The sequence below is a fragment of the Phoca vitulina genome, unplaced genomic scaffold (assembly GCF_004348235.1).
Source record: "Phoca vitulina isolate PV1807 unplaced genomic scaffold, GSC_HSeal_1.0 scaffold1, whole genome shotgun sequence".
Lineage (NCBI taxonomy): Eukaryota > Metazoa > Chordata > Mammalia > Carnivora > Phocidae > Phoca > Phoca vitulina.
This window is the reverse complement of record NW_022589704.1, coordinates 91869341-91883816: the sequence shown is the minus strand read 5'-3', so window position 1 is coordinate 91883816 and position 14476 is coordinate 91869341. Positions and strand designations below refer to the sequence as shown.

Genomic DNA, 14476 nt, shown 5'->3' with positions numbered 1-14476 from the left:
CAGTAAAGGCCTAAAACATATTTAGAAATCCTATATATGAATATATGCTAATTGTTACCTGTTCATAGTAGGGATAAACCTGGGAGTTGGATGAAAGCTAGGTCATGACTACAATTACAATTTTAGGTAGTCCTCAGCTCATATTTTTCAAAACCATTCCCATTTTATTCCTATCTATCCTCTGCTCCCTCCGCCCCAAATCAATAATGGTGAAAAAGACACTATTTTAAGCTTTTCTTTTTTGCATATTTACATATTCTAATATCAACAGAATATCAACAAAAACTATTAAAATTTTAACACTTCCAGAAACTTGAGTATTAAAAGTTTATAGCAAAAAACAGCAACAAATTTGTTAGCTTTCTGGTTGTTAAAAATAATTTGTTGAATCTTAACCATACTCAGTGAGAAGTGTGCCCCACAGATCTACATAACCACCCATATTCAAAATGAATAATTTGTAAATCTTGGGAAAGGTGTAATAAAAGATTTAAAAAAAAGGATAGACTATAAAGTTGCTACACACTAGTTTTTCAAGTAATGCACCAACATAAAGTGGAACAATGATGTAAATTAAATATACAATTCATTGAGGCAAAGAACTGAAAACTCCCAAACATGAGAAACCACATATTTGCCAGTTAAATCAAAATAGCATCTGAAAAGCATAAATTACGTAAGTTGTTTTAAAAATAACAAACCACCTTTTGATAATAAAAATCTGTATTCAATTCTTTTTTTTTTTTTTAAGATTTTATTTATTTGTTTGAGAGAGAGAATGAGAGAGAGAGAGAGAGAGAGCACATGAGAGGGGGGAGGGTCAGAGGGAGAAGCGATGCGGGACTTGATCCTTGGACTCCAGGATCATGACCTGAGCCGAAGGCAGTCGCTTAACAAACTGAGCCACCCAGGAGCCCCCCCCCCCCGCTTTTTTAAATGTAGTCTTTATGCCCAGCGTGGAGTCCAGCACGGGGCTTGAACTCACGATCCTGAGATCGAGACCTGAGCTGAGATCAAGAGGTGGATGCTTATCCCACTGAGCCACCCAGGCACCCCTCTGTATTCCAATTCTTTTTTTTTTTTTTTAAGATTTTATTTATTCATTCATGAGAGACAGAGAAAGATAGAGAGAGGGAGAAGGGAGCCTGACTCAGGACTCAATCCTCAGACCCTAGGATCAGGACCTGAGCCGAAGGCAGACACTCAACCGACTGAGCCACCCAGACACCCTGTATTCTAAATCTAAGGTAGGCACAACTTGGTTTATAGGTCAAATAACTTCTATTACAGTGAATCAGTACTATCACTCAATCTAGACTTTTATATTTCCCAGGCAAGTAGAAATGAAGATGTTTATTAAAAAAGGTTCTTGGGGCGCCTGGGTGGCTCAGTTGGTTGGGCGACTGCCTTGGGCTCGGGTCGTGGTCCTGGGGTCCTGGGATCGATTCCCACATCGGGCTCCCTGCTCAGCGGGGGGCCTGTTTCTCCCTCTCCCTCTGCCGTTCTCCTGCTCTCTGTCTGCCAAATAAACAAATAAAATCTTAAAAAAATAAATAAATAAAGAAGGTTCTTAGCTGTAAAGAATGAAGACCAGCATATGGTAAAAAAATTTATGAAGTCACATGGCTAGTTAGTGGGAAGCCAAGTTTCTGGGCTCTCTGGCCCTCTATTATTACACCCAGCTGCCCAAAGGTGGTTTGTAAAAATTAATGGTTTAATAAATCATCCTAGTAGTTCTAAGATGACTTATTTTGTGAACTCATTTGTCTTCACCAAACTCCAATAATGAGTTCAAAATAAACTAGGTAAAAAATTAAGTACTACTCAATATGGCACAGACCACTGGTTCTCAAACTACTACATGGGCTCTCTTTCATGGTATAAACAATGTCAGGGACCACTTTATTTGGTTTTATCATGTTACTTAAATACCTACAAATATAAAAGTAGTATGAATCCATATGCTTAAAGCCCTTAACTTTATTCTATTTTTTTAAGTTTTAATTTAAATTCTAGTTAGTTAGCATATAGTGTACTATTAGTTTCAGGTGTACAATATAGTGATTCAACATTTCCATACATCACCCAATGCTCATCACAAGTGTACTCCTTAATCCCCCATCACCTATTTCATTCATCTTCCTCACCCACCTCCCCTCTGGTAACCATCAGTTTGTTCTCTATAGGTAAGAATCTGTTTTCTTGGTTTGCCCCCCTCTCTTTTCTTCCCTTTGCTTGCTTGCTTGTTTCTTAAATTCCACAAATGAGTGAAATCATATTTGTCTTTCTCTGACTTATTTCGATTAGCAAAATACTCTCTAGCTCCATCCATGTTGTTGCAAATGGCAAGATTTCATTCTTTTTTATGGCTGAGTAATATTCCATTGGGTGGGTGTATGTATGTATATATATAATATACATATTTTATATATATATCACATATATATACATATACTATATATATACTATATCTTTTTTTTTTTTTTTAAGATTTTATTTATATACTTGACATAGAGCAAGATCAAGAGAGAGAGAGCACAGAGGAATGGTGAGAGCACAGAGGCAGAGGGAGAAGCAGGCTCCCCACTGAGCAGAAGCCCGATGCGGGGCTCAATCCCAGGACTCTGGGATCATGACCCGAGCCAAAGGCAGACGCTTAACCGACTGAGCCACCCAGGCGCCCCTATACTATATCTTCTTTATCCATTCATCAATTGATGGACACTTAGGCTGTTTCCATAATTTGGCTACTGTAGATAATGTTGCCATAAATATCGGGGCACATGTATCCCTTTGAATAGTATTTTTGTATTCTCTGTTTAAATACCTAGTAGTGTGATTGCTGGATTATAGGACAGTTCTATTTTTAACTTTTTGAGGAACCTCCATACTGCTTTCCATAGTGTATAGCCCTTATATTTTTGCGACAATTTATTGAGATAGCATTCACACACCATACAATTTCTCATTTAAAGTGTAAAATTCAGTGTTTTTTTACAGATATTTACAGATTTTTGCAACCACAATTTTAGAACATTTTCATCACCATAAATAGAAATTCTGTACCCTTTAGCTATCACTCTCTTATCCCCTCATTCTTCCCCTAGTCCAAGCAACCACTAATGTACTTCCTGCCTATATTAGCCCTTAACTTTACATCAAAATGAATTTTAAAGGAAAATGAAAGCAAATATTAAAAATAACAAAATTCAAATAACAATATTAAAGTTTGCTAAAACTCAAATGCTGACATTAAAGTTATAGTCTCAGATCCAGTTCTATATTTAATCTGTTTCTGTATCTTTACTTTATTACCAGTAAGGTGAAGAACGTCTGCTCACAATTATATAACATGTTAAGTCTGAGGTTGATTTAGGACAATTAGGCCCCATAATTAACCCAAATACTGCAAATAGCAATCCAAGAATGATAATTTAAATAAAGTATCAGTTGATAATTTTATAAAACTATCTTGTTCATATGAAAGTTAATAATGTAGCATTGTTAATAGAAATTTGAATCAAATAGGTATCTAATCTGATAACTACTAGAACTGGAAACATTTTTCCTTGCATAGGAACTATTATATTGTTAGTGATCTGCTGCCTCTATATAGACAAAAATAGGATTCAATAAATCTGCTGGAATAGCACAGGCTTTTAAAAGTTAAGGATGCCTCTTAACTATTAAGTACCACCTGTAATCCAACTTGTTCTCAGCACGTGTTGCTATTCAAACCACAGTAAAATCATCATTAGTACAGAACATGGATATCGTCTGGCTTCAGCTAGCATGAACACAGCTGTAAATATGACAGTAAATGCTATATGAAAAGTACTGAATTCACACAGCAGTTTTCTGTTACAAGTTAGCATTTAAAATGACATGGAGGGGCGCCTGGGTGGCTCAGTCGTTAAGCGTCTGCCTTCAGCTCAGGTCATGATTCCAGCGTCCTGGGATCGAGCCCCACATCGGGCTCCCTGCTCCACGGGAAGCCTGCTTCTCCCTCTCCCATTCCCCCTGCTTGTGTTCCTTCTCTCGCTGTGTCTCTCTCTGTCAAATAAATAAATAAAATCTTTAAAAAAAAAAAAAAAAATGACATGGAAAAATACCCTTACATAATAACTTTAAGATAATCACCGAAATGTACACTAAATTAAAAAAAAAAAAACAAAAAACTTCCAGCCTCCTAAGAACATATATCTATGGACCCCAAAGAAATGAAAAGAGAAATGAATGACTGAGGATCATCAAAGACATGGGCTTAAGCTAAGTGACAAAGAATGAGGATTCAACGAATAAAAGCAAAACCTTTAAAATAAGAGGAAGAGAGGTCACTGCCCAATATGAAGACATATATGGCAAAGTAGTGGGAAATAACATTGTGATGAGGGAATCAGTAGGCAGAATTAATATTGCACATGGTTGGAAATAGGAAGCCATTAAAGATTTTAGATAAAAATACCACTTGAAAATAAACTGGCAAGTATAGACTTAAGGAAGAGCAAGAAGAGCTTGTATAAATATTAAGTTTATATATGACTGGACTATTTTGTTCCAACCCAACTAACATGTGGCAGAAATTACAAAAAACAATACTAAAAAGAGAACCAAAAAAAAAAAAAAAGTCAAATGCCTTAGAAAACTCATTTGGAGAGACAAAAAGAAGATTTTACTCTCAAAAAAATTTTAGAAAATAACTATATGATTACTTTCATTCTAGTGTCATATCTGAAAATTATTCTTCATGCTTAAGACTATAGATAGTCCATGTGAGCTTAAGGGTTTTGCAGTATGGTATAATAATAATATGTGAGTATAACTGACCACAGCAAGTTATAAAAATACTTACTTTTCATCTTTTACTGTCAAGTAATTTCTTTCTAATGTTATTTATGATTTAACAATAACCTCACACCTTAGATTCTTGTTTTACAGAAATGCCAGCACTGCCAGAGCAAGTAACTTCAAAGATAAATGTATGACAGCTACCTTAATCTTTGTTTTCACAATGGAGCCAATGAACATCCATTTTATTTTTAAAGATTTTATTTCTTTATTTGTGAGATAGAAAGAGAGAGAGTGAGAGCACAAGCAGGGGAAGCAGCAGGCAGAGGGAGAAGCAGGCTCCCTGCTGATCCCAGGACCCTGGGATCACGACCTGAGCTGAAGGCAGATGCTTAACCGACTGAGCCATCCAGGCGGCCCTGAACACCCATTTTAAATAAAATAGTTTATGTAAAGCCTAACTAGTAACGATAATTTTTAGGAAAAGGATTCTGAAAGATGAAGAAAAAAACCAACACAATTTTTTCCTAAAAAAGTTCTGAAAGTTCTTTAGAATTCATATTATAACCTCACTTGATTTATTATTATTCATGAAAGGAACAGGTAATTTTCAAAGGAAAATTTTTCTGTTCTTGATTTTCTTCTTTAAAAATTGGCACTTTGATTATAAGATCATACTACTGGCTTTCTGTCAGAAATGACATGTGCCTTAGACTATTACCAAGAAAGATCAGGATTTCAGAACTACCTGAGAAGTACAGTCTAAAGTAATGTAAAAAAAGGCAAGTTGACTGACCTATCAGCAGCATGAAATCATGTTCCTAAGAAAATTATCAACCAACCACAAAAATTAAAAACTCATCATTTTTACATGGGCGGACCTAGAGGGGTATTATGCTAAGTGAAATAAGTCAGACAAAGACAAATACCGTATGATTTCACTTTTATGTGGAATCTAAAAAACAAAACAAATGAACCAATAAAGAAGCAGAAATATACCCATAAATACAAAGAAAAAACCGGCAGTTGCCAAGGGGAGGAAGAATGGGAGTATGGGCAAAAAAAAGGTGAAGGGAGTAGGAGATACAGGCTTCCAGTTATGGGATGAGTTAAGTCACAGAGATGAAAGGTACAGCATAAGGAATAGTTAATGGTATTGTAATAGCATTGTATGGTGACAGATGGTAGCTACACTTGATGGTGAGCATAGTATAATGCACTGAGTTCCTGAATCACCATGTTGTACACCTAAACTAATATAACACTGTGTGTCAACCATACTTCAGTTAAAAAAAAAAACAAACCTTTTTTGCCACAGAGTCTTAGTCATGAGAATCTTCCTCTTTCACAAGGTAGCGAAGTTATTAACACACTTACTCTTAATTACTCAGGCTAGATACTTTAACGTATGAGTAGTGCCAAAAATTAAATAATTAACCTAACTAAGTACCACATGTTAAGCCTATTGTATAAAATTGGCTTCATTCACTTGTATATAACCAAAGGCTTTATAATTTGCAACAGCTCTATTATGAAACCATCTTTTCCCACACATTACTAATTATATAAAGTCCATTTAATACATGTTCTTTGCTTAAAAAAAAAAAAAATCTGAGTCACAATTTAATTAAGCTGAATTACATCTAGATCTTGAGTTCTACTTCAGGATTATGAAATCCAGACTAATTTATCTAAATTCTTGCCTTGTCTAAGACAAAAATCTCACGTTATACTATATCATTTATATGAAGACCCTTCTTTAATTTATGTATTATGAGGACATTAGTGAACTAAATTCTATTTGGGAGACCATTTGCAAGTAGGTCTGCCAGCTAGTAAGCTTTGGTTGACCTCTCATATGGTCAATTGCTGTTAATCAAGTCGCAGAAGTTTGAGAAGACCCAAAGTAATAAGAAATAACTATTTGTGGACTACTTCTAAAGACATCAAATGAATTCACTGTCCTTTTGTCAGTAGGATATCTCTTAGTAAATACTAAGGGTAAGTGGGAATTTCAAAAGATTTTTATTTTTTATTTTTATTTTTAAAAAAGATTTTATTTATTTATTTGACACAGAGACAGAGACAGCTAGAGAGGGAACACAAGCAGTGGGAGCGGGAGAGGGAGAAGCAGGCTCCTGGCTGAGCAGGGAGCCCGATGCGGGGCTCGATCCCAGGACCCTGGGATCACGACCTGAGCCGAAGGCAGACACTTAACCGAATGAGCCACCCAGGCGCCCCTCAAAAGATTTTTAGACTAGAATATTTTCTTTAGGCATGTAACACTAAGGTTATAATGCAATTTAATGGAAACACACATTCTATATAAACTGTCAGCTTCATATATTAGTTTTCAGAACCAATTTAATACACAAAAGACAAAAGCCATAAGGTTATTTGCTGATTTGAAGTTGACTTTTTCCCAGTATTTTTCAGTACATTTAATATAATTTAGCATATACATCTATGGTTTCCAGGAGCTCTATTTATAGAAGGCTCTGTGTGGAAAGTTTATTTCTAGGGACCAAGTTTATCTATGTCCCATGTCACAGGACTGACCTTAAAAGGCTAGTTGACAATGTACCCCACAAGCACACACCATTATAGACCATGAGATGAAAACAGCAAACCTACTCACCAAAAGATACAGACAGAAGAGATAGAAGTCTCTGGGTAGTAGGACTGGGAGAGGGTGAGGTGGGACTACTGTACCAGTAATACAAATACTACTGAGTTCATCAGTGAACTGAGGTAATTAGTGGCTCTGGAGTTTTTAAACCAGAATACAGACACTGCTGTGGTACAATAAAACTAAATGTGATAAATAAATCTCTAAACCCATACCAGTTACTGAGCATCCACTACCTGTGAAACACTCAGGGAGTCAGGGAGGGCCCAAATATAAATTAGGATGTTAAACTAGATCGTTTTTTAGTTCCTTTCTAGTCCTAAAATTGATAATTCTTTCTATATTCACTCATCTTTGAAAGTATACAACTAAAGAACAGAGATAAAAATCAATCGAAAAATATAACATTTATCCTAGATTTAATTTCTTTTAAAAAACATTTATGCCTATGAAGTATGCTATTACTTAAAATATAAAGATCATCCATTTTTCCAAATCAGATACCTTGATCATTATCATGGAAATAAAATTTTGATTAAATTGAGAAAAACATACAAACAAAACTATCCACATTACCAACTATTATTACCTTAGAGCTACAGCATGCACAAGCACTACACTATCTCTATATCCTGCCTCTTGCAAACTTAATAAAACAATGCATTTCTACAGGAACTCTGAGCCAGACAGCAAGACTTGGGTGGGGGGGGGGGGGGGGGGTGGGTTGATTTTTACTTTTCTTTAACCCTTTTAATGTCAAAGTTAAAAGCTGTAAAATGTTATGACATCTGTTTTACCTCCTTTAGAAGGGAATCATTTGCAAAACTACACTCTCATTTTATATGCTTTTATTTTTCAGTTAGAAAACTTGTTGCTTAATACGCAAATCTCAAAACTGGGGGAGGGAGGAACTGAAGCTCAACAAACACAACAAAATAAAGTTGCTTTGCTATGTTGAGGCTGCCAGGCTTTTTGTTACTCTACTTGAAAGTAAATGTGACTTGTCTGTAGAGAGTGCTGCTTCAGCAGTTCCAAATGAATTTCAAGCCTGTGCTCCATATTTTCTCTTTTGTAAGTTTAATGTATTCAGCAATACTGAACTGACAATTTAAATAACTACATTTTTAAACAAACGAAGCATTGATGTTAATGTATGAAAATGGTCCAAACCCCTGGGAGTCTTGGTTCCCACCATTGTTTATTCTGACAACAGGATATAATTGCTTACTTACTTGGCAGCAAATTTAACCATCTGCTTGCTTGCATGGTCTCCCACCGCCACGAGTGCCTGGACATTAAACTGCTGCTGACGTAGGACTAAGAAACACTGCTTCCCTGAATAAGACAGAAAGAACACAAGTGTATTAAGGACACGCTACTTCAGGTTTTACAAAGAAGAAAAATGTTTCTCTACTTTAAAATTGAGCCAAAATTTACTATACTCATTAGGTACGTACATACATGTATCTGGCTTCCACGGCCCAAATACTCAGACTGTTGACAAGCTTTAAAGAAACCCAAGTTCCCACTATGAGTAACAAAAATGCTTTTAACATGTTTGTTATGAGAACATAGGCAAATCACCAATTCCAAAAAAAATATTATAAATCAGAAAATTATTCTGTCATTGCATTGATTAAACAAATTTCAAGTAACTTCAGATCACTTTCAACATTCATTCAAATAACAAGTGTATTCTTCAGGCAAAGGCACTGTGCTAACCACTATGGGATCTTCGATCATCAATGATGAAACCACAGAAGTGCTAATAAAGTGCTTAATATCAAGAACACAAGCATTCTGTGCAGGTGGTCCATTTTACTTCCCACCAAAGTACATTTTAAAGAGCACTTAGAATGACAGGCCAGTTTCTTCCATGTTCTATTTTCCTCTGTTTTATCATATTCCTCATCTTTCATCCTTTATAAGAGTTTCGCATTTTCCTCTTCACTCCAAATATCTTTTTTTTTTTTAAAAAGATTTTATCTATTTATTTGAGAGAGAGGAAGAGAGTGAGCAAGAGAGCACAAGCTAGGGGAGTTGCAGAGGGAGAGGGAAAAGCAGGCTCCCCACTGCGCAGGGAGTCCAACGCAGGGCTCAATCCCAGGTCCCTAGGATCATGGCCTGAGCCAAAGGCAGATGCTTAACCAACTGAGCCACCCAAGTGCCCCTCCAAATAACTTACTTTGCATATAAAAGATCATTCCCTTTATCCTCTATAACCAGTTTTATTTTTACATATTCTGGGCCTCATGAGCCCCCCAATCTCTCCTCCTTTCATAAGGAACTGCCATTTCCTATTCTTAACCTTTTCAAAAATATTATTCTAATAGATTCAGTGACTCTTTATCCTTGTGACATCCTTTTCCTCCAAACCAGATTCTTTTTAAGTCTCTGATCAAGTTTTGGGAAATTAATTCCTCATAAAACAAGTTAAATCTTTATAAGACCACTTTTCTCATCAGATTGTTTTATAAAACATCAAAAGATTTCAGTTTTTAAAGTCCTTGCAAAAAAAAAGCAAAAATGCAAGCAGACTTAGTCATTACTTTCAACATATAGTGTTTTGAAACACAAATCAGACCACAATCATGAGTCTAAAAAAAAACTTGCAAAGTGCCAACAGAGACATAATTTATGGACTTCAGAGTAACATATGACTTACATATTTTTTTTTTAAAGAGATTTTATTTATTTATCTGACAGCGAGAGAGAGAGACCGCGAGAGCAGGAACAGAAGCAGGGGGAGTGGGAGAGGGAGAAGCAGGCCTCCTGCGGAGCAGGGAGCCCGATGCGGTGCTCGATCCCAGGACCCTGGGATCATGACCTGAGCCAAAGGCAGATGCTTAACGACAGCCACCCAGGCACCCCATGACTTACATATTTTTAACCACCAAATATACATTTATTTTCCCTTTCCTTTGGACTATGATGCAGTCATAAAGTAAAATCTTAAAAACGAAAGTTACACGTACTAAACACATTCAAGGGGATTTTAAGATACTGAATGGATAAAGATTGTTACCGTGAAGAAATCTGCAGATGGATCAAAATGACATTATCCTGGGAACGACTGAAACCACAGAATGTTTGAGAAACCTTTAACAGAATGTTTCTGTGAAATGGAAGGGAATGTGATTTAGTAAATATTTTAGCTGCTCTAATAGGGCAGATAGGCAGCACAGACCTAGCTGCACTACAAAGCCATGCTGTGATGAACTCCAATGCTACACAAAAGACCTTGAGAGAGAAAGGAGCTCTAGAGGACTTACAAAAAGGGTTAGCACATGAAAATGTCTCTGGGTCAGCACTAGGGGGTAACAGTGTAAGGGTTGGTAAAGAGTAAAAGGTTTGAAATCAAAAGACCTAGGATCCTATCCTATCACTTCCTAGGAAGGGGCCTGAGGGAAAATTATTAAACTACTTTATGCTTAAGTTCTTCATCTGCAAAATGGAGAAAATAATAGTATGTCACTCATGGGGTTTTCTCCTACAATCTTGAGGATTATACAGGTAATATATTTAGAGCTGTGACACACCCAATTAATGTTAAGTATGAATTAATGTTATTAATTAATGTTAATAATTATTAATAGCACCACTGCTACTGGCTACTTATTTGATTGACTACCATTCCTTTTTCACATTTGGATTACAATGTGCAACAACCATGCCAGGTGCTGGGAACACAAAGTAAATATTTGATAGACAATCATGATAGACTATTATGCGAAGAAGGTGATAAAACCATATAAAGTATAATCCCAATTTTGTCTAAGTATATTAATATCGTGCAGAGGAAAAAAAACAGCAAAATGTGAAACTGATTGGATAGAAAAAAACACCACAATGTGGCTACTAACAGATGTGAAATTATGGGAAATTATGCTGTTCTTCGTATTTTTTTTTTTCTCTGAACTTTCTACAGTAAGCATGTACTATTTTTCTAATCAGAAAAAATACTTTTTAAGGGAATAATACAGTCAGGGAGGTAGGTATAGAAGAAACGTAAGGGTTGAAAGGAAATCTTGGCCATCTTCAAGATTTAACACAAATAGTATGTAGAACCTGGTGAGTTCTAGGAGGCTAAATATAGAAGCAAATGTGCTCCCTAAGATTTGACCTCACTGCTAGGGAAAACAAATCAAGAAATCAGTGGTAATGGGTGGAGTGAAAATTGTTCACTGTTCTCTTTTAATGTTTAATGTGTTTATTGTATGTAATTCTAAATATTACACCTCTTATTTTTTAAAAAAGGAAACAGATGGAAGGGAGGGGATGAAGTAGTAAAACCAGCACCATGAGATATTATATAAACCTACAAGTAAAAATGTATCAGCACAAAAACATCCAAATTAATGCAACAGAAAAATAAACTCAAAATAGACCCTATTAGAGAAAAGAAATTCTAATTCTAGATAGAATTCAGAAAATTAAAAAAACCCAACAAATAAAAAACTGAGTAAAAAATGAAACTGAATATTAAACTGTACAAAAAAGGAGGGGAGACCTTTCCAAGTTTAAAAGTTACAGAATATCTATATACAAAAAAACTGAAATACTGGGAAAAATTATTTGCTGAATGACATAACCTATATGAGTTAACATCCTTAATACATAGAGATCATAAAGATTTATAAGTAAAGGACACTGAGATTCTAATAGGTAAATGGGCAATAAACTATAACAAATCATTTGAAAGAAAGAGAAAAAGCCTGAGTAGGTAAATATAAGGAAAAAAATGAAATGAAGGTAATTCAAGTTGAAGCAAACAATGATGACACATAATTTACCTCTCAAATTTAAAAATATGTAATGTTATCTAATGCTTGATAGAATTAAGTGAAAACCGTTCCTTCATAAGTTGCTGATGGCAAAGTAAAGTTGCATATGCTTTCGGAGAATCATTTGGCAATGGGCATTAAAAGCTTAAAATCGTTCTCTTTGCTTCAAGAAATTTATTTCTTAGAATGTATGTTAAGGGGGCACCTGGGTGGCTCAGCTGGTTAAGTGTCTGCCTTCGGCTCAGGCCATGATCCTGGGGCGGCTCAGGTCATGATCTAGGGGCGTCCGGCTCCCTGCTCAGCGGGGAGTCTGCTTCTCCCTCTCCCTCTAACCTCCCCCCCATGCCCCGGTTCATGCTCTCTCTCTTAAATAAATAAAATCTTTAAAAAAAATGTATGTTAAGGAAATTGAGTATGGAAAGAGTCAAAGTGACAAAGATGTTCACAGCAGTATTACTTCTATAAAAGCACTGAAGCTCTATTATCACTCCATATTTAGGCAGTCTTTACTAGTGGAATGATCTACATGTGACTTTAATGCTATGGTTCCCAGGTTTTTGGTGTTCAAAGCACTTTCAAATACTAGAACCTTGATGGTCCACTCAAAAAGATTTTTAAAAGACTCAAAAAACCCACAAAAATCCAGTACTGGTTTCCTGGTAAGTAGACCTGTCTACTCAGACTACTTCTATCAAGTACTTTCAAGACCAAGTTCTTGGCTGTTCGTAAACAAAATTGTTCCTTCCTTGGCTCTGGTTGGTGATACACTGCACTGCATGACCTGCTTTGTTTTGCATTTTGCAAGGCACTATCTCATAGACATTGGTGAGTGATAATGGGGAGCAGCATGTGAACTGCCATACCTTTTATGTAAATTTAAAAAACAAAGAATATACCCATGCTTGTAAACCCATTTTTTTCCTGGAAGGATACACAAGAAACAATGGTCATTTTGGAGGGGAAGAGATTGTGATGACATGGAGAAACTAGAATTGTGAGACTATTTTTCCTTTTATATCTTTTTTTTTTAAAGATTTTTAAATTTATTTTTGTGAAGAGAGAGAGAAAGTGAGACAGCGAGCATGAGCAGGGGGAGGGGCACAGGGAGAACCAGACTCCAGGCTGAGCAGGGAGCCCAATGTGGGACTCAATCCCCGGACCCCAGGACCATTACCTGAGCTGAAGGCAGACGCTTAACTGACTGAGCCACCCAGGCGACCTTTCCTTTTATATCTTTTTTGCACCTTTAGAATTTTAATTTTTACTATATCCATATATTACCTTTTATTCTAAGAAGCAAATATGTAATTTCTCACTTTAGCAAAAAAGTCCTCTCTGTGTAAGTTAGTATTGGAATTTTATAACAAAGACTAATCAACTGTTAAATATTTCTCATCTTTCTTCTTGGAACCCGCCAACCAGGAGACAGTTTATAGAAAGGAAGATAGAGTCAATGTTCAAAATAGCTGAATAAATTTGCTACTTTTGGATATTTTAAATTTAGCTCCTAACAGTTAAGAATTTGTGTTGCATTTTGATTCTTAAGTTTTTAGAAGAGGCAGTTTATTTCTTAAGTTTACACAAGAGTCCTGTTCTGGAAAATGTAAAGTTTGATACCTTGTATAGCACCTGGTGCATTCTTTATTTCTAAGCTGAAGAACAAACACGGTCCTGGTCAGGACAAAAAGGCTCACCCTCATCTCCATTACGGTGATAGCTCAGTAATAAAGTGAGCTTTTGTGGGAGAATTACGTTATCCAACATGTGAGGCAATCTTATGTTTTCATCTCTTCCTACTGTCTTTTAGCTTGCCAAACTCCTGAATTCATTATTTAGATAATGTACCTTAACTTCCTAATACCCAACATTAACATTTTCCTTCATCATTTATGTTAATTCATTACCGAATAAAACAGCAATGACCTAAATATTCTAAAGTACTTTCCATTTGTTATTTCCCCTGAAATATTCTTGCATGAACATAAATTGAGGTCCTAAACTATCTGATAACCAAAATAAACTAGCTATTTTGGAAGTATAAGTAAGTTTTCAGAAAGGACAGTACTGAAGGAGAAGTATTTTGTGCCAATGACTTCAACGTAGTATATATAAAATGTGAAAGGAGTCACAGATATTTCAATTACTCTTTCAGTATGCAGGCTTCAGCTCATAAGCTTTCACAATCTAAAGAAATAAATTTTAAGTGTATCACTAAGAGTTCAAAATTTCTCATTGCTCCTGTATAAACCACTTGATTTTAGGGATAGGATACATA

The 14476-nt window shown here is 35.8% G+C and overlaps 1 protein-coding gene across 3 annotated transcripts in view; it reads right to left on the bottom strand.

The window, feature by feature from the left end:
• Positions 1-14476, bottom strand: part of DARS1 (aspartyl-tRNA synthetase 1) — a 58155-nt gene that overhangs the window by 32165 nt on the left and 11514 nt on the right. For all 3 annotated transcript variants that reach the window (XM_032411213.1, XM_032411218.1, XM_032411220.1), the window contains one exon: positions 8650-8752. In XM_032411213.1, the coding sequence (XP_032267104.1) occupies positions 8650-8752 (103 nt within the window). The remainder of the gene's footprint in view (positions 1-8649; positions 8753-14476) is intronic.